Source organism: Elaeis guineensis, chromosome 5 (genome assembly GCF_000442705.2).
Source record: "Elaeis guineensis isolate ETL-2024a chromosome 5, EG11, whole genome shotgun sequence".
Lineage (NCBI taxonomy): Eukaryota > Viridiplantae > Streptophyta > Magnoliopsida > Arecales > Arecaceae > Elaeis > Elaeis guineensis.
Window position 1 is genome coordinate 4,155,461 of NC_025997.2, and position 19,788 is coordinate 4,175,248.

Sequence of the window (19,788 nt, forward strand, 5' to 3'; positions counted from 1 at the left end):
AACTAGATGTAAGATATGCTACCTACCTACAGGTGATGGTTCCTGATTCCCTTGCATGTGTTTATTCGCATAAGCCTGCATCCATGTGCCTGACAGGGACCATTTTCATGGGTATGTATGTTGTCAATGGCTCCGTTGCTGATCTAGAATATTGAAAAGGGCATTGTTGATCTACCCATGATCCTGTGGAGATTTGCATGTGTTTGCCTGATGATATCACAAATTTGGATGTTTTCCTTAATTGGTTAATTTATATTTGCATAATTTCAATTACCCTTGTAGTTTACTATAGTCCAAGTAATACATGATCTAGCCGTGTGATCATCTTTGATGAGACATATCTGAGAGATTATGTTCTCTGCGAAGCTTCTTGTCATTTGTTTGATAAGTTTGTGAACCTGGATAACCCAAGGGGCATCTAGTGTTCAGTTAGCATTTGGATGAGTAGATTACTCAAAAAAAAAAAAAAAGGAAAAAAAAAAAGCAATAATGGTGATCCCTGTCACTATATCATCAAAGTATATTGCCTAATTGAATAAATGAGTTTGGCAATTGTTTTTAGCTTTTTTATGATGTGGACATGAAAAGCATGAGTGTGTTCATCATACACTCCCCTAAATGGTGATATCAGAAGCCATTTTTGAGTTCCTGCTTGTAAATTTTACCCAAGCAGCGGAAGTATACCCGGTTGATACCGGATGCTTACAATCAACACAAACAGTTGAAATGATTTTCTTAGCCACTTGTTCCAAAAGCATGGGACCAATTGCCAATGGCTCTGCTGGCACTTGTGGTTAGAGAGAAACCCTCGTGTGTTCACAAAAGCAAACAACCAGTTCTATTATGCTGCAAAAAAGCTCTGTTGTCATTTCAACACTCGGGAAATATTTGTGCTGGGAAAGCAATGGACAGCCACCATTCCCTGGCACATCGGCTGAGATCTTTGTGGTCCACGAGGGGTTGAATCGAGTGTGGTTTTCTTTTCTCTTGTGCATTCTGTCTTTCCTCCACTGCTTGTAAATAGTTTCAGACCTCTTGCTTCGAGAAAAAAAAACAGAGAGAGAGAGAGAGAGATTTTCCTTTCTTGGAGCCATTACATATTCCATCTTCTTGACTGCAGTCCTTAGTTTATACCGCAAAACTTGCGAGCCATCATCAAAAATAAAAGCTGCTCATACTGTGCGATGGGGAGAGAACTGGTGTCGTGGCGGCATTGATGCCGCGCACCTCTATCCATATTGGAAGCAAATTCTTCAAGGGGACGGGAAGGAAAAACAAACGGTAAGTTGCTTACCTAATGCCCGTTGTTGTTTTCATGTATCGTCCTTTGGTTCTTGTACTGAGCACAGGAAGCTTCCACTGGCTTGCAGTACAACACATTGTTAACGGAAACAATGCTTCCTCCCTGTATAACGAATTTTATGGAATCCTATAAGAGGCTGCTAGTGATGAGGCCTGGACTATATGAATGTTATCAATATGAGGTGTTTCGTACTTTCCTGTTCTGTCTGAACCAGCTGGCATTCATTATTTATGGATTAGTATGGAACAGTGGTGATTTCTGAAGTTTCTCTTTGTTTGATTCCTTCTATTTGTTTCAGGATTCAAGGTGGTCTAGTGCTTTTTCATGAGGTTAGATACAAGAATCATTTGGTATGTAACAACCCGAGAATTATTCGGGTCTCTGCCGAGCAGGTGTCTTTCCACCCAAAAGCATTTAACATTGTGTCGAATCCAGCTAACATGGTTCGCCCATTTAAGGTGGGCTTTGGTCAATAAAAGTTGAACCGCAGTTGATTATCGAACATTTTATGCTTCAGCAGGGGGGCCCCAACAAAACAGATCGAACCTGACTGCGTATACGGAAGGAAAGCCAGCTTGCGGTGAGGGCATGTTCTGGGCCATAACCTGGACTCCTCTATCTAATGGATGGATCAAGCTCCAACTTTTTGGGCTGGTTGAGACCGTCTGATGGACGGGATCGTGGTGTGCATTAGTTCATCGGTGGCAATGATTATTTTCTTACCTGCACATGATAGTGGTGAGACTGTACTGAGACGGTAAGACTATATGCGTCATTTTAATCTTTGAGACCTCGAATGCAGAATTACTGATGGATGTACATGAATGATTTCCACAGGATGTCCCAACGTACAAGAACTCTCTGCTCTCATCCTTGGTGGAATGACCGGTTGGATGCCGGAAAGCGTATCCCATGCAACTGAAAACATAGCCGGATTCTTCCATTGGTTCAGCAACAAATTGGAACAGCTCCAAACGGCAATCACCAGACATATAACGCCATTTTAGACGTGGCCCCACCTGAATGGCTACATGCAAGTGAAATCCAAGCATCCAGAAAGAAAAATGTTCAGGTACCGGAAAGCCAAAAAAAAAAAAAAAAGGAAAGAAAAGAAAAAAGAAAAGAAAAGGAAAAAAAAACAAAAGAGCCACTCAAGAAGTCAGCTGATGATGTTGTATTGAATTGGCTTCCTAAAGTGCGCTTCCACTCGCAGAGCATGTTCCACATTTCATGAACGACCTCCCTGAGGAAAGTGCCGCCTGTACGTACCGATGGAGGTGAGATTATACCACCTCTACATATGTTCCTTTCTCTTGCCAACTTTAACTGCTTACGGGCGACTGAGGGAGGGCAGGGGAGGCACAGGCACCGATGGAGATATCCTATGCTACGTCGAGCAATCTCGACATTGCTGACAGCGACATTGTGAGAGGATTAGCCAGGCAGGTCAGAGTAACTCCGCTGGAGCGCCCGACGCCCTCATCCCCGTTACTTCCCTCACCCCCACCACTTGCGCAGTGGCGTCTGAAGCTCCAGAGCATGTCGTTCGTCGAATGGATGGAGCTCCTGTTCCCATGCACCCGGTGGATGCGAACATATCAGTGGAGCGAGTTCCTCCAGGTGGACCTCATGGCTGGCATCACGGTCGGTGTCATGCTCGTTCCTCAGGTGCAATGGGTTCAATCCGGCTGCCCAGAGTTGATCTTATAATACTTTCCTCTCTCTCTTCTCTCTCTCTCTCTCTCTCTCTCTCTCTCGCATTCCATTAGTATCATAGTGTCATCGGGATTCCGAAATGCTTTTACTTGGATCTTTGAATTACTAATTAATTGTTTCAGATTTTTGAGTGTCAATGTTGATTTTCATTATTTGTAAGTCAGGAAATAATTTGCATCAGTTCCTATCATCGTTGACTTAACTCTTAAAGTAGCCCTTCTCTTTGCATTTTGTTGATTTATTTATTGCAAACTGGTCAGGCAATGTCTTATGCCAAGCTAGCAGGGCTTCACCCGATTTATGGACTCTGTGAGTTCACTACTGCATTTGTTACTCGTTGCTGTTTTCCTTTCTTTTTAATACTTCCTTCTTATCTCTTTACCTCTGTCTACTGCAGTCTCTGAGACCAATGTTTTGCCATTTATTTATTGAATGCAGATTCTGGTTTTGTTCCAATATTTGTTTATGCTGTGTTTGGATCATCCCGTCAACTTGCAATTGGACCGGTGACACTGGTATCTCTTTTGGTTTCCAATGTCTTGAGTAACATTGTTGATCCTTCAGATGAGTTATACACGGAGCTTGCTATACTGTTGGCATTTATGGTTGGTGCACTGGAATGTACGATGGGGCTGCTGAGGTATCTAATCATTTTTCTACCCTTTCTGTAATTACTGTAGTCATGCATGAGGAATTTGCAGCTCCCAACTCTGAACCATTAAGAGGTCCTTAGAAATGAGTAGAGGCTATGGGCCTACAAGGATCCAATCGCTGGGATTCAGGGCTCAAACAGAGTCAAATTCAACACCTAGAATTAGGATTTCCCAGTAAAAAAAGGAGAAAGAATATTGAACTCTAAATTAAAGGTTGTGTAACAGTGTTACTAGATGTTTCAGTGGTGAATCAAAGTTCAAGATAGGGAAATCCAGCTAAGCTAGATTGGATTAGCAAGAGGCTCATCTATAGAATTAGTGATGCTCTCTTGGATATGAATCAGGGGAGCCAATGCAAACTGAAGAACCTACCATTAAATCTTATGGTGGTTCATTGACAGAAAAATGGAATCAAATAACACTTCACTTTTCACTTATAGAAACAAACGGAGGTTGGATCACCCATTGGTGGATATAACTGTGTGACTAGAATATCTTGACTTCTGAACATTTAGGCTGTGAGAACTTGGTTACTTGGAAAGGAGACAACATGATACCCTTGGTAATTCAAAATTGGATTACACATCTAAGTTAGCTTAGACAGTGATATCAGACACCTTTTGCAAAAAACTTGTTAAAAGATACTCTAGTGTAGGCAATGACAATCTATTTGCCTACCCTTTCAAGTACCAAATGTTTCTAATTATTAAGTGTCATTAAACTTATAGTATAGTTTCACTTCCATTTTTTAAACATGGAACATCCATGTATTTCCGTAATTAGATGCATTGAATAATTTACTTGGTCTAATGACCAACATATCTGCTTAGTTATGATTTTGCTTATCGGAATTATACTAGTAGTCTATTATACTGCTATGCTTGATATTTTGGAGGCAAAGTGTTAGGAAAAAGAAAAGTCTTGGATACTTGGTGCCTGTGCCATTTAAAGACCTAAGGATGAGAACTTCTGGTAAGTTTCTGAATCAGCTCCTGGCAAGCTAGCTGATTTTTGCATTACTCCACCAACTAGATCTGGTTATCCGAAGCATGATTGTAGACTGTATTATTTTAATTGCATAATGCAAGAGACTAATGAGTTCCATATGGTAGGTCTTTCAAGGGATAAAATATCATAAACATAAGGTGCAAGTGCATGACTGAATGCTTGAATCGTAATATAGTAGAGCCATACATCAGGTTCAGTTCTTACACTCCATGGCACTGCATTATGTTGTGTTGTATAGAGCCTGTTTACAAACTGCATGCATAACTCATATGGACTCATGATGAACAAAAGATTCTATTAATGGACAACCACTGCACATGTTATGGTGTGTTGTTAGATACTAACTTCCATAGCAAGGTTTATAGGTCAGTAACTAGTAAGGGGTGGAACATAGATTATGACATAATATTGGAAAAGGCTTGTCCAAAAGAGTATATAGCCCTTCATAGCACTGAATGGCGAAGGTTTTATGAATTCTGACTTCAGATTATGGTAATGACCAGTTGATGCTATGTCAGACATGTTGATCTTCTCATTTTGTTTGCATGAGATGTGGGAAGACTTCATGTCTATGGATGAACTTTTAAGCTGGAAACCACCTTAGAAATAGCAGTTGGATCAAAATTGGATTCTGTCGAGACTCAATATCTGTGCTTGACAGTTATGAGGAGATTGGCATTGGTTGAGAAATAACAGGAAGCATGTGCATATTTAAAGCTGTCTAATGATAAGATTAATAGATTTTCAGCCTGAATTGTAATATTGAACTATCATATAGTTTGTCGAACCTTATATGCAGTATCAGGCTCTCTAACAAGCTCTTAAAACTTGTAGGCAATATGCTTAACATAAATGCAGGTGTTGTTTTATCATGTAGTGTTTAAGTTGTGAACATAGATCATGTTTTTCAACAATTCTTCACTTTTTAAATCTTTTATGGACAACTTTAAGTCTATATGTTGCTGCAGGCTTGGTTGGCTTCTCCGATTCATCAGCCATTCTGTCATATCTGGCTTTGTTACTTCGTCAGCTATTGTAATTGCTCTGTCTCAAGCCAAATACTTTTTGGGATACAATGTAGAAAGGAGCAGCCAAATTGTACCACTTGCCAAAAGTATTATTGCTGGAGCTGGAGATGTAAGCTCTCTTTCTCTCTCTCTCTCTCTCTCTCTCTCTCTCTATATATATATATATATATATATATATAAAAATATATATATATATATTATATATATATATATATATATATATATGTATGCATGTATGTATTCTAGCAATCATTATATGTGGAGGTCATTTCCAGTTCCATTTTTTCTTAATATATGGTTATACACTTTAGCTTGTTCTACACACTGATTTTATAAAAAATGATTTGGTTTTTTAACTGTTTAAATTTGATAACCGGAAATACCAAAAAAAGGAAGTTATTTATTTAGTCAGGCAATTAATTAAACTCCTGTGATTTATAAACTTCTCAGACTACTGCTAAAGTGAGGTTCATTTTCAGTGAGAAAATTCCATCCCATTAACCAATCCAGAGTGTCTAAATTTTCATTTTCTTTTAGCTGTCCTCTTTATAAACTTAAATATTACAAGGAGCTGTCTGATAGATTTCCACCTGATGGTGGTTTAACAATGGACCACCCTTTCTTTGCTCGTAAGCCTTCTTTTACTGTGGTTTTGACTGATACATTCAGGAAAAATCATGATCTGTTGCTTATTTTGGATTCTGAGCTAGCAATTAATTGCTTCTCCTACTATATGCAAGATATTCAGAACCAGAGTTTAAACTTTAAAGTGTTTTCCATAACTTCATAATTTAGAAGTAGATGGTATTTGATTTTTCAGTGAGTTAGGCTTCTTGAGGTTGTGGCTTATTTTGTTGAAGTTGAATGAAGTCATGCATAATGCAGCCCACTCTTTTGAATGAGTTAGAAACTGGAAATGCATAAGAATCAATGATGAACTTGGGTATCATTTGTCAAAACATATTAGGTGGGAATATAAGTTCAATTTGACAAATTAATGCATAGAAAAATTAATCATCTCTATTATATTAGAAGTTCTGTATTGTCGGATGCGTATATACATACATATATATGTATATGCATACACACACATATGTATACATGTGTATGTATGTATGTCCTGGAGACTTGGTGTACAACAATCTCTTATCATTTTGAAGGTGTTGGTGAAATTTGAGATAAGTTGAATGAAAACTTCTCAGTTAGGTTTCAAGCTGTAAATAGATCATATTAGAAGGATGACATCAGAAATGAAGATATGCATCACCTAGACAGTGAAAAGCAAGGTCTGTCGAACTGCACCGAACTGATTGGTTTGGGGAGTACCGAACTAGAACGATTGGTTACTGGCACGGTTTAGCCTATCAGTTCGAAACAGAGAGAGAGGGAGAAGGACAGAGAAGTAGGGAGGGAGGAGTAGGAGGAAGGGAGGGAGAGAGAGGGAGAGAGGGAGGGTGGGGAGAGAGAGGCCGAGAGAGAGAGAGAGAGAGAGAGGGCTTGAAAGCCCTTATCTCATTTATAGGGGGTTCCCCTGTTTCATTTCAAAACAGCTGATACCCTTTTTTTTTTTTTTAAATTAATTGATATCGGCAAATAAGGGCTTCAATTCATTTTGAAACGAAATTTGAAATAAAACATGAGACTTCAATTTCAAATTTTTCAAAAAAGGGCATCCTTTATTACGAAATGAAATAGGAACAGGGGAACCCCTTGCCAATGAGATGAGGGTTTTCAAGCCCTCTCTCCCCCCTCCCTCTCGCTTCCTCCCTCCCTTCCTCTCTCTCTCTCTCTCTCTCTCTCTTCCTCTCTCTTCTTCTCCCTCTCCCCCTCCCTCTCTGGCCTTCCTGTGTCAACATGCCCCAGAATAGCGCAATATAGACCCATACCATGCTGAACTAGTCACCGGCCTGTACCCCCTCTGTAACCATTTCGGCAAACCTTGGTGAAAAGCATTCTGGATTTCCAATCGACAGTGCCACATAAGGTTATTATATGTATTATAAGTTTGTCAAACATCAAAACAGATTAGAATATTGTGGTTGTCAAAACACAGAATTTTATATTGAGGTTTCAACATAAACAAGAAAAAGAAAGCACTGCATACTCATATATGTTTTGTTTCACCTACGTGCTTAAACATAGGCTGAACTTCTACATAGATGGGTCTACTTGACATTGCAGCCATGCAATCAATGAGTTGTTTACAGGCTAATATGAGAATTATAGGATGATCCAGCCAGAAATGCCCTATAATCTGGGCAAGTAAAACTACTCTAACTTGTCTGTCGTAACCTGTTTTCTCTTAAAAAAAAAAAGGTATAATAATTTATCATGGCCACTACGTTTTCTTTGCTGACATTAATTAACAATTGTGTCTTTTTTTTTCTTTTGCATGTTTCATTTGTAATGCCAAAAGCTATTGGTTGATTCTAGGCAATGTACCTTGTTTCAGTGATTGTTTGTTAAGTTTGATATATAGACATATCTGTTTCGGACATCATTGTTTTATTTTTTTCTGTTTGAGTTCTGTTATCTTTAGAAGGCATCGATGTTTTCTAATTCCATGTGATAGTTTCTTTTCTGTAGTTCTCATGGCCTCCCTTTGTGATGGGATCAACTATTCTTGCAATTATTCTTCTCATGAAGCACCTGGTAGGATTTATTAATTGCCTTTTGGTGAAGTTTGACTCAGTGTTGGAGCAAACTTGTCAAGCTATTGTTATTTACAAATGTTCAGGGAAAAACAAAGAAGAGTCTGAGATTCCTGAGAGCATCAGGACCACTTACTGCAGTCATACTGGGTACAAGCTTTGTGAAAATATTTCATCCATCTTCAATATCAGTGGTGAGAGTAGTCTCTGTTTGAACCATGGGAATCTGAACTAGTAGATATGTTACCTCATGCTATAGTCCATTTTTCATCTAATATTTCTCATCTCAGTTTTATGCTGTGGCTTTTAGGTAGGTGAAATTCCACAAGGCCTTCCGAAATTCCACATACCTAGAGAATTTCAGTATGCGGAATCTCTGATTTCAACAGCAGTTCTCATTACTGGAGTGGCCATTTTGGTAAAACGAAGTTTCATTTATCATCCAAATCATTTCTTTGTCTCCAGTTTTATTAAGTAGATAGTCATGGATGCCTTTTTGACCTTAGGAATCTGTGGGGATTGCCAAAGCATTGGCAGCAAAAAATGGGTATGAATTGGATTCAAATCAGGAGGTAAGAACTAGAAAGCCTTATTGTTTCAGATCAGCTCAATTCCATGTACTGCTACTTTAATGTTTCAGTCAGTAATCGTGAAATTTGTGTTTGTAAGAGAGAGAGATATTTACTGGGTTGGGCTGCCAGTATTGCTTCCTGCAGGATTTATATCCAACTCTGCTGATCTCAGTTTTTAGTTTATGGATCCAGAGGCTTCCAAATCATCTGATATATTATGCTAAACAGTTACCTGCTCAATTGTTCCTCCCTTCACCTCCAGTACTCACTTATGCCTGCCTTCACTAATCTCTCCCTCTTGCCTCCGTTTACATTCTTTAACCACTTATTTTTCCATCCCATCTCCCTACTTTTTACGTTTCTTCTTCTCCCTCCGCTCTGCTGATATTATATTGGATAGGTCAATCAATTCTAGCAAGAAAAGATTGAGTTTCGGCCAATGTATTATTAAATATTTGATAGCCTAATGCACATGGAAGATAATTTGCAAAGTGTGAGTACTATGTGCCACTCCATTCTCAACTGGATTTGAAGTTTGTTTAAGATGGAAGAAACCTAGAGTTTAGAGGTAGTTTTTTTTCTTCTATCCACAGTTAATTTATTTCCACATCTCTCTTTTCCTTGTAAGTAGTCGGCTATGATTAGGAACAGCTACAGCAATGACTGCTTCCCATATTCGACATGTATCTAGAGGATTTGTGATGAGCCAGTGGATTAATATCTTTGTAGCCCATGTCCTCTTGGAACAGCTCAACCCAGTGCCATTATATATCCACAATCACTCAACCTAGTTATGTTGTAAGCTTTTGTTGACCGACTTATTCAACCTTCCCTATCTTTATTAATGCAGTACTTTTTTACCTGTCTTCTTCTAGTACTCATCCATAATTTCCTGTAAGACCCTTTATTTAAAAAAAAAAAAATTCTGCTTGAAATTGTTTGCACATAAAAAATGATGATCCAAAACTTGATTGTGAGCATCTAATCTGGCATTTAGAAAGAATTAAATTGATATAGTTAAAATGCAGCATTTCTTTTAAAATAAGAAAAAGAAATATGGCATAAACCTTTTGACTTTGTACCGCATACATCAGCAATTTTCAACGTTGTAAAGCTGGGTGCAATCTAACATATTACTCTTGAATTTTGAGCGATATTTGCAATATTTCTATTGCAGTTATTTGGTCTAGGAATGGCAAATATCTGTGGTTCATTCTTCTCTGCATATCCTGCAACAGGTAAATATATGAATCATGCTTCTCTTCCTACAAAAATGTAGAAATATATTAGCTTCCTTACTTAATTTAACGGCATTAGACTCATAAGCAGCAGACAGTTTTTCCATGTAAGCTTGTACTTTATGTTTGTACTATCCTGTTAGGAGGATTAACATGTTATGAAGGGATGGTAACTTGATAGTTGTTCTGCAGGCTCTTTTTCTAGGTCAGCTGTAAATCATGAGGGCGGGGCAAAAACTGGATTATCTGGAATTACAACAGGATTTACAATGGGATGTGCTCTTTATTTTCTGACTCCATTATTTAGAGATATACCTCAGGTATGGTTCTGCATGATATATATATATATATATATATATATATAATCGTTGTTCGAATTAGGGATTCTCTTTCTAGAAAAGATTAGCGTACTTTGCTCCTCTAACTTGTCATAGGATGGAAAATGAAAAAAATGCTTAACATGATGAATGACTTCTAACTGATGGTCGCCTTTTGAAAATTGAATCCAAGAGCATAACTTGTTGTCTCATAAGTGTATAAATAACATTAAATTACATTTATTTCAGCAGAATATTGTATGACATTGATTTTTTTTTTTTTGGATTCTGCCTTTGCCCCATAATTTTGTCTAAGTACATATATCCATATAAGAAGACAAGTGCATACAAACCCCACTTTAGAACCTTAGGTGTATCTCACTTGGTGCTAATAAAATTTATGCAGATATGTGTAAAAAAGGGAAAAATTATAGCATTTAACAAGAATGGGAAACAATCCATTTGCCACTTGGTTTTCCAACGATCTAGGTGTTGTTTGTCATCATTTTCATTTTTCTTATTTTCAAAAATAAAAAAAATATTTCTAATTTTTTTAAAATATAGCCATGTTTGTTGTAGTCAGTTATTTCTAAGAATATAAATATGATCATGGTGGCTGAGGTGGTGATAGTGGTGGTGGAGATAATGGTGTCTATGATGATAGTGGTGGTGGGGGGTGTGACGATGACGGTGATGGCGGTGACAGTGATGGTAATGGCAGATGAGATGGCGGCATTGGCAGCAGTGGTGGCAGTGGTGGTGTAGATAATGGCAGTGGTAGAGATGACAATAGTGGTAGCAATGATGATAGCAATGGTAGAGATGGTGTCCGTGGTGGTGGTAAAAGATATGAATTCCTTGTTTCTGAAAATAGTGAAAATAAGAATTATTTACTTTCTTTTATAAATAAAAATGACCTCGAAAAATAAAAAATAAAAAAATAGACATACTATTTATCTTGATTTTTGTAATTTTATTTTATTTTTTAAAAAAGACACAAAAGTGATGCCTAACAACCCTTAAGTACCCATATTTCTACATTACTTCCATGCTTTGTTCACGTTCTTACATTCTCTTATCCAAGTCTGTTTTAGAACATTTTCATATGTTCTCAAGGATCCATTTTTATATATGATAAATCTAATCAATGTTTCTCTCCATATTGTTAACAATTTTATATTCAGTGTGCTTACACAATTATTTATTTTCTTTCAATGCTATATCAAGAATGTTAGCTTTGAAATACACCACTTACTCATGAAGAGAAATTTTATTTGTTTTAAAGCCAAGTCTTTGCTGAAAAGTTTCAGATCCAATTGAAAGGTTTCCTTCACATATATTTAATCCTTTTTATTCTAATGCTTTACATTTTTTATTCTTTTAGCCAAATCAGCATCGAAAAATTATATATTTCAAATATTCTATGAAATTCATAAGGTATTTGAGTTTGATTTGGTTTACAATGGAGGGTATAATGGTAAATATGGCTTCGGTTTAGTTCTATTCTGCCTTAGTTAAAGCCTACGCTAACCATTGTACATAAAATCTACAATATGGGTTGTTGCTATATGTCAAGGAGAAAAGCTGATGGGCGGGGTTGGTTTGCATTTGCATCCTTTCTACTTGTTTTGTTGAATTATCCAGACTTACAGGGAATGCATGCAAAAAGTCCTATACTTGTATATTTTTGTGAAAACTCCCCCTGAACTAGCTCTCTACACTAGGATTTGTAGAATAGACAATGTCCTGCATGACACATTTCATTGCATATCCAAAAGGGAAATTCTAACTCAACATATTTGTTGAAGTTGCTCTTTCTTTTTTCTCTGATAATTTATTTCAGTAACTTTTTGACAAATAACCAGATGTTAGCTTTTATTGCTATGAGGTCTGGATATCAAACATGTCAAATGGCTTCTAAGATGTAGTGGGTTGGGCCCGTATATATAAATATTGTTTTTTCACACCTTCTTGTTTTAGCTCCAGTTTTTCTTCATAGAATCTGAGGTCCGTTTGTAACTGTAGCATCTAGCAGAAGCATCTGTAATAGCAAATAAAGGTATATGATGAATCCTCAGGAACCTCTTAATAACTTCTTAAAAGCCCATAAAGGAAATATGGTTCTAGAAGGGCTCCTTAATGTTTCTAATTTGGGATGAGTTTGATGGATAAATGAAAAGAGTTCTGGAGGAACAAGCAATATTTACAAGTGTTGACCTGATAGGTCATGCAGCAAAATGATATAAAAAGTTCAGAATAGTGAATGGAGAAGATGGTTTGGTATTTAGGATGAGTTAAATGACTATATGTCTCTTATGGCCTATCTAGCAAATAGAAAGTACATGCTAATGCTTGAGCATCTGCTGATTGTCCAGAGGGCAACATATCCATTTCAGTAATAGAATATTGTAAAGAAAAAGGGGACAAACTGGTAGTGAAAATGAAATGTATATGAACATAATCTGACTTCAGTATATAGGTGCACACTGTTAACAAGAAGAAAGGAATGAGATCACAAGATTCCCAATATTAAGATGGTAGGGATATTTGGAAGAAAGGATTTTGAAGAAAGGAAATCAAATCTTAAGAGTTATATCAAAAGTAGTGTTAGATGTCACATTGCAGAATGTTTCCAAAATATACTGAAAATATAAAGAAACCAAGGTATGCAATACACACGGAAAGAAACCTAGCACTGCAGCACAAAGTCCTGATATGCAATTGGTGGAGAAAGGTCTTTTTTTTGGAATGATGGAGGAAAAAACAAAAATAGCTACAGATAGATTTAAAAAAAAAAAGGTTTAGGGACCAAGCACATGTGGAAGTGCATAGGCATTTGCTAGATATATTGCTTCATATTAATTTTCTTCAACCAACTTTCAAGGTCCATTGGGAGTTTGCTTGTAAATTGACCACAACATATGTTACTTAGTTTCTATGCCTGCTAAAATAATTTTTGGGATTCTGTATCTATCTATCCTATCCAAACTATGTTGTGCAAGATGCATCTAAGTTGTTTTTTCTATAACGTTCATCCTTCTTGTAAACAGTGCTAGTTTTCTATTTTACTGTTTTCTGGCAGTCAACATTTTTATCATCTAAGCCTTGTTTCTTTTTTCATTTAGCACTCTGGACAATCTTTATAGTTAAATTGACCTTAAGTTGCCTTGTAATGTTTCAGTGTGCACTCGCTGCCATCGTTATCTCTGTTGGAATAAGTCTGGTAAGAAATCCTTTAAAAAGAATCCTTTACCTGATCTCAGTGTTCTTTTTCATGATGAGTTTTACCAGTCACACTTGTTGGGTGATACCTGGGTTCATTTGAGTCCCTTTTCAATAGATGGTCACCATTTAACTTGTTTTCTCCATGAAATTATGCCCTGAATAAGAAGTGGAATGATGGGATTTACATAAACAGTGATCTGGTAGTTGAAAATGGAAATGTAAAATGAAATGTGTATCTTAATGGTCAATATATTTGGTTTCGGTTTATTATCTATCATCCATTTTCTGTTCTTCTCTCATATTCATTCAAATTGTTCTGAATACCTCTAGAAAAATTATGCAAGATATTCCCTCCACTTATCTAATCCTTTAGTAAATCATGGTCACTTTGTATCAAGCAATTTGGTGATCCAATACTGGTAACTGTGAATAAAAAACAAGGCAAGACTTTTGCCAATTATCACCATTTTGTCTTGGTTCACGTTCCAGATTTTCAACACCTACCCTTTCTGCAAAAAATAAAAAGCATGGTTGTATATGGTGCATTATACAATCTTTTTGTGATACTGACACTATCTATATTCTGACCTACAAAATTGGAGTCTATCTGTTTTCTGACCTACTAAATTTATTAATCTTGCTCATCTGGTCTGACATTTGTTTTAATTCTTTTGTATTGCCAACATCACATAGCCTGCTCTGCATGTCTATAACTGCTAGCTTCAATAATTTATGCCACGCCTTGCTATATATTTTTTTTCGTATTAGCCAGAAATGATACAATCCTGTCTGACAGACTTTTCTACTTCAGCATCATTGGTTAGATAAAATTCTGTGAGTTGCAAGTGATAACTTTTTGATAATTACTGAAACAACCACATGTCAGAGGGTTTGAGATTGTTAGTGCGCATGTGAGAGTGCCATAGATGCAGCAAGATCTGCAATAGATGCAATTTCCACATTATAGGGCATTCTAATCTTTTTCCCCTTTTTCCATGATGTAGGCATTAAAATTTCTCTCTCTCTACGAAGTTAATTTTGGCATACAACTTTTTCATTAGATTTTTTTCAAACAACTTTGTGATGGTAGGTTAGAACATGGTCAACTTAATGACAGATATGCCTTTGTTATTTCAGGTGGATTATGAGGAAGCCTTATTCTTGTGGCGTGTAGACAAGAAAGATTTCTTCTGTGGACCATCACCTGTATCACAACTTTATTTCTTGGGATAGAGATTGGTGTGCTTGTTGGAGTAAGTATTTATTTACATGGGTATCTCAAGCATAATTTTCTTCGCTGGACATGATGCCTTGTTAGAATTGTTACCACCTCATTGGACTGCATAATTTTAAAGTATTTTCATTTTCTTTCCTTTTATGTATTATTTATATTGTTTGTCATTTCTTCTTGATGTTATGTTTTATTATCATGGCCATAACTGGCACAGTTTGTCTGATCTTCAAGACAGGCCACCCATTGTCCATTACCTTATTAAGTATTTTTCACCATATTGTACAGTTTTGTATGGCAAATGTGAAGCGTGTAATTGTCTTATTGAGAAAACATATATTGGAGGGTCCTACAATTGATAACTATAGATGGCTATAGTTTTATTTAATTATTTTCATTCGAACAATTAAATTGGATATTATTTTTGAATTTACATGGCATTATGAGATATAATGATATGAAGCTGTCCTGCTAAAGGGGGGAACAATTTGCCATGTTCAACTTGTATATATGCCACTTGTGAGCTCTGAAGTAGATTAGAGCTTATAGGACTAAGCTTATCATTTATGGAAGCTGATGATTGTTTAACAAATGAAAAAGGAAGAATGACAGTTTTTTGTTTCCACTATAAGTTTAAAAGTTGAACTTAAGAAGTTGGGTTTTAAGGTTCCCCTTGAGAGTTGTTTAATATTTCTTCTGGCCTTAATTCACTGGCCATTTAAACTATTTAGTTTCCAGTGTAACTTATGTTGTTTTAATTAAAAAAAAAAATACTGAATAAAGAGAAGTCAAGGTCTTCAATTCATGCAACTCATTGTTCCTGTTAACAGTACAAATAAGACTGATCTATGTGGTTAGTAATAACTAAGCGTAGAACAGGGCACATGCGATATTTGCCATCATGTACACAAAATAATGTGTTTTTTTATTAAAATATTGGAATACAGCTGATCCTTCGCCCTATATTAACTTTGTTTTTGTATTGGCAAGCATGCTATTTTGAAAGTTAAATTTGTGATCCTGGATAATGTGCAAGTCACGAGGCTTGCATCCAATAAGTCATAAAGTTGGACCAAATATCATAAGATATCTTTTTAGATTTTTCTAACAATATAAGTATGACAAAGCTGAGCATTTCCAAATTTAGAGGAAATATTTTAAGGATTCATATAATTGTAGTCTTATAACTTATTTGAATTTCATTCTAAAAGAATAATTTATTCTTGCATAGAATTGTAGTACTCTAGAGCACAGAAATCAGTATGATGTCAGCATGAGCCAATGCATTGTGTGTTATGTCACATCTAGTCAGTGCAAGATCATTCATGATTACTAGGTTCAGTTCTGTTAGCCCACTAAACCAGAAATACTTTATATTATGGCACAGTTTATGATTAGTATATGTGCAGGTTTAGTTCTTTCATTTCTGTATATCCGGATGTGCCATTTTTTTGTTTGAGAATAAGTAGTGCCAATTGATTAAAAGATAGCAAATCTAATTTTGAGTGGGGAGTTTTACATTGCAGGTCAGTGCTTCCCTTGCATTTGTTATCCATGAATCAGCAAATCCGTATATTGGTAAGTATGCTTCTTGAGTTGGATCACCAAACTGAAACTTTGTATTTTCGCAATGCAGCATTATCAACATGAAAGATTGACTTCATCCAATATTTGGGTGGCAATTTTTTAATTTATGGTCATAATCTTATTTTAATCTAGTACTGAACATTGTGTTCATCCTATGTTCCATTTTCCGCTCTAGCTAAAGTTGCATCACGGGGGGCTGAAGCTAAATATCATTAATGGTCATAAATTTGGCATTTCCAAATTTATTTGATGGTGGTGTTTTCTAGATGAAGCAATTGACTATTTGATGGTGTCATTTCTTGTTCAAGCCCATTTTGATTTGCATTGAGCTTGTCTAAATTACTATTGAAACCATTATTCTATCGACCAACAGAAAATCTTCTGATTTTTGTATTGCTATATTCTAATATGATGCATATTATCCAAGTGAATGTTTTCATAAGTTTATATCCTCAAGTTTGCAAAAAGTAAACTATGAGATGTTGGAATTTTGTAAGCATCCTAATTTTTGTTTTTGAGATATTTTTACATATTTTCATTGGTTTGTCGTCATCTGCATTCCAAATTGTTACTTCTTTTTAAATTTTCTTTTTCTGGTAAGTCATGTGCATGTTTTTGTTGCAGCTGTCTTGGGACGTCTTCCTGGTACTACCGTCTACAGAAACATTGAACAATATCCTGAAGCATATGTATATAATGGGATTGTAGTTGTACGAATTGATGCACCCATTTACTTTGCAAATATAAGTTACATCAAAGACAGGTGAAGAGTTATAGTTCTTTGCAGATGCATACGAATCAAGAAGAATATAAATAAAATTCACTTCTTGTAAAATCTTGTATGCTTTAGCTTTCTTCATCAAATTTGGAATTGATTTCAAGCAATCACTGTTTTGGTGTTAACAGGCTACGGGAATATGAACTCAGTTGTTCAGGCAGCACAAAGCATGGAGCAGAATCTGAAAGAATATATTTTGTGATCATTGAAATGGCACGTGAGTCTTCAAATTTCCCACATTCAGTTTCTAGGACTACTTAAGCTAAGAAACTGAAAAAATATATTTTTTTATAAAAAAAAAATCTACATAATTGACCTGGCTGAGATTCTTATACAAATTGCCTCAGTGATGAGTAAGCTTTCATTATTGAAAGCATCCTCTCTTCACTATGTTTATGTTATGATGCTACCTGATAAATGTAATTCATCGTATAGCCTATATGGTTGCTCATACAATAACACATATAGGTCTCAATATCTCTCGTTGAGCTTACTCCAGTGAGAAATTAATGAATATGTTGAATAATTTGAACAACTATGAGACACAAATGATGATCACGGACATGTAGCACCTTGCTCTCTGTAAGTGAGCTAGTGGATCTTGGTTATATGGTTAGGGAGGAAACAAAACCACATTCTATGAACAAACATGTCCATACTTAAGTGAAGAGTAGGGATGTAGTGATGAATTCTAGTAGATGCTCCTTGTTTTCAGACAAATCTTATACAGGATTCTATGTTCATTTCTTTCTTTCTTTTTGACCTACTCTTTCTCAGAGCTTCACAATCTGTCTGTCTCCGTTGTGGTTAGACTTTGGATTCAAGAATGCTGGATATCTCAATCCTTGAGACTTCTTATTATTCTTGCTGCCCATCTTTGTTTTCGTCTCTTCCAATCTCGAGCGAAACAGGTACCCAACTCGCATTTCATTGAGAGTATGAAATGAGGAAGAGACCAGGCTGAGGAGATCGGTCCAATCCGGGTGTTTCAGCTAATCGATTCGGATTCTTTCTTTCAAAAAAAAAAAAAAAAAAATCGTAACAGCCATCCTGGAGGGGTGCTCGGTATCCCGTTGAGTTTTGGACGTGTTGTGATCATCCCTCTGTAATTTTTGTTCCTCTTTTTTTAACTTGTAACATTACTATTGAAATCATGAAGCTTTGTCTCTAATTCTTGCAGCTGTTCCGTACATAGATTCCAGTGCAGTTCAAGCTCTTAAGGACTTGCATCAAGAATATAAATCACGTGAAATCCAGGTTCGGCATACCTTTATTCCAAGTTCCTAACGTTCACATCTTTTGATATGATTTTTATGGCTTGGGGTCCCTTGTGCAGATTGCAATTTCCAACCCGAACCGAAAAGTTCTGATAACACTCTCGCGGGCTGGTCATATCGAACTTATTGGCAAGCGATGGTATTTCGTAAGCGTGCATGATGCTGTGAAAGCTTGCCTGGAACACATGCAGAACTTCCACGGGAACACGCCGAGAATGGGAGACCAGACGCCCGGTAGGCAAACAGGTTTCCTGCAGTGGCAAAGGAGACACGATGGTGGAGAGGAATCCAGCCCTGACGAGGAACCACTCCTGTCACAAAAGGAGGTTTAAGTGCTGTTTCTTCCCATTTGTCCTGCCTTCTCCTGGTTCATCCATCAACTGTAGATGTGAACCGGTGGCAAGGGTTCTTGTCTCATATGATAAAAATAAAGTATAGTTTTGCCTTGTCAAACCAGAAAAGGTTCCATAATTTATAAGATAGCTGCTTGGTGCAGACCAGGTGGTCAGGTAATTTTATGTGTCAAAAAATGTGGGGTGAAATGCTTCATATATGTTGGCATTCGGGGCAGTGTACCATTATCACTACATAAATGTTCAATAACGCCCCCACGTGATCAGTCTGGCACATGTTTGTGCAATATGGCAAACTAATCGTGCTCGTTGAGCCGACAGGGACTGAGATCAAGATCATTTTCATTGACGGGACCGGTGCTATTAGTTAGGTAACGGTACGTGGACTGCGATGTAAAGGTTCTGAGTGATTCTTGTGGGTGAAGTTCACAAGTGCTTTACTTAATTAATTTTAAAAAAATATTTATAAAAATAATTTAATTTTTAACTTATTTATCGAATGGACATAAAAAGGATAAAACGTCATTTTGAATGACGTTTTATTATCGTCACGTCATCCATTTTTTTTCTCATTTTTTACGTAGACGACGTTAAAAAAAAAAATCATCAAATCAAATGACGTTTTTTAGAACGTCAAATTATTTGGTGATTTTAATTTTTTCTTCAAAAAAAATAAAAAATTAAAAATTAAAAAAATAAAAATTATAATTTTAAATTTATAAAAAAATAAAAATTATAATTTTATCAAAATAAAAATTTCATTTCAAATTAGTATCTCCATTTCAAATTATCTTTTTAAAAAAATATTTGAAAAAAATTTATTGTAAAAAAAATTAAAAATATCATTAAAA

The 19,788-nt window shown here is 36.2% G+C and overlaps 1 protein-coding gene across 1 annotated transcript; it reads left to right on the forward strand.

Moving 5' to 3' along the window:
* The first annotated feature begins 1,334 nt into the window (after positions 1–1,334).
* LOC105044499 (probable sulfate transporter 4.2) lies at positions 1,335–19,097 on the forward strand. Its single transcript, XM_073257197.1, is given in 22 exon segments — positions 1,335–1,484; positions 1,602–1,695; positions 1,821–2,060; positions 2,141–2,375; positions 2,517–2,971; positions 3,280–3,328; positions 3,458–3,659; positions 5,649–5,817; positions 8,295–8,360; positions 8,446–8,553; positions 8,670–8,777; positions 8,866–8,931; positions 10,109–10,169; positions 10,362–10,489; positions 13,668–13,709; positions 14,849–14,897; positions 14,900–14,964; positions 16,469–16,520; positions 17,154–17,292; positions 17,436–17,524; positions 18,488–18,564; positions 18,644–19,097. Coding segments are annotated over 18 exon segments (2,040 nt in total). The 5' UTR covers positions 1,335–1,484; positions 1,602–1,695; positions 1,821–2,060; positions 2,141–2,375; positions 2,517–2,674; the 3' UTR covers positions 18,917–19,097.
* Positions 19,098–19,788: the final 691 nt, after the last annotated feature.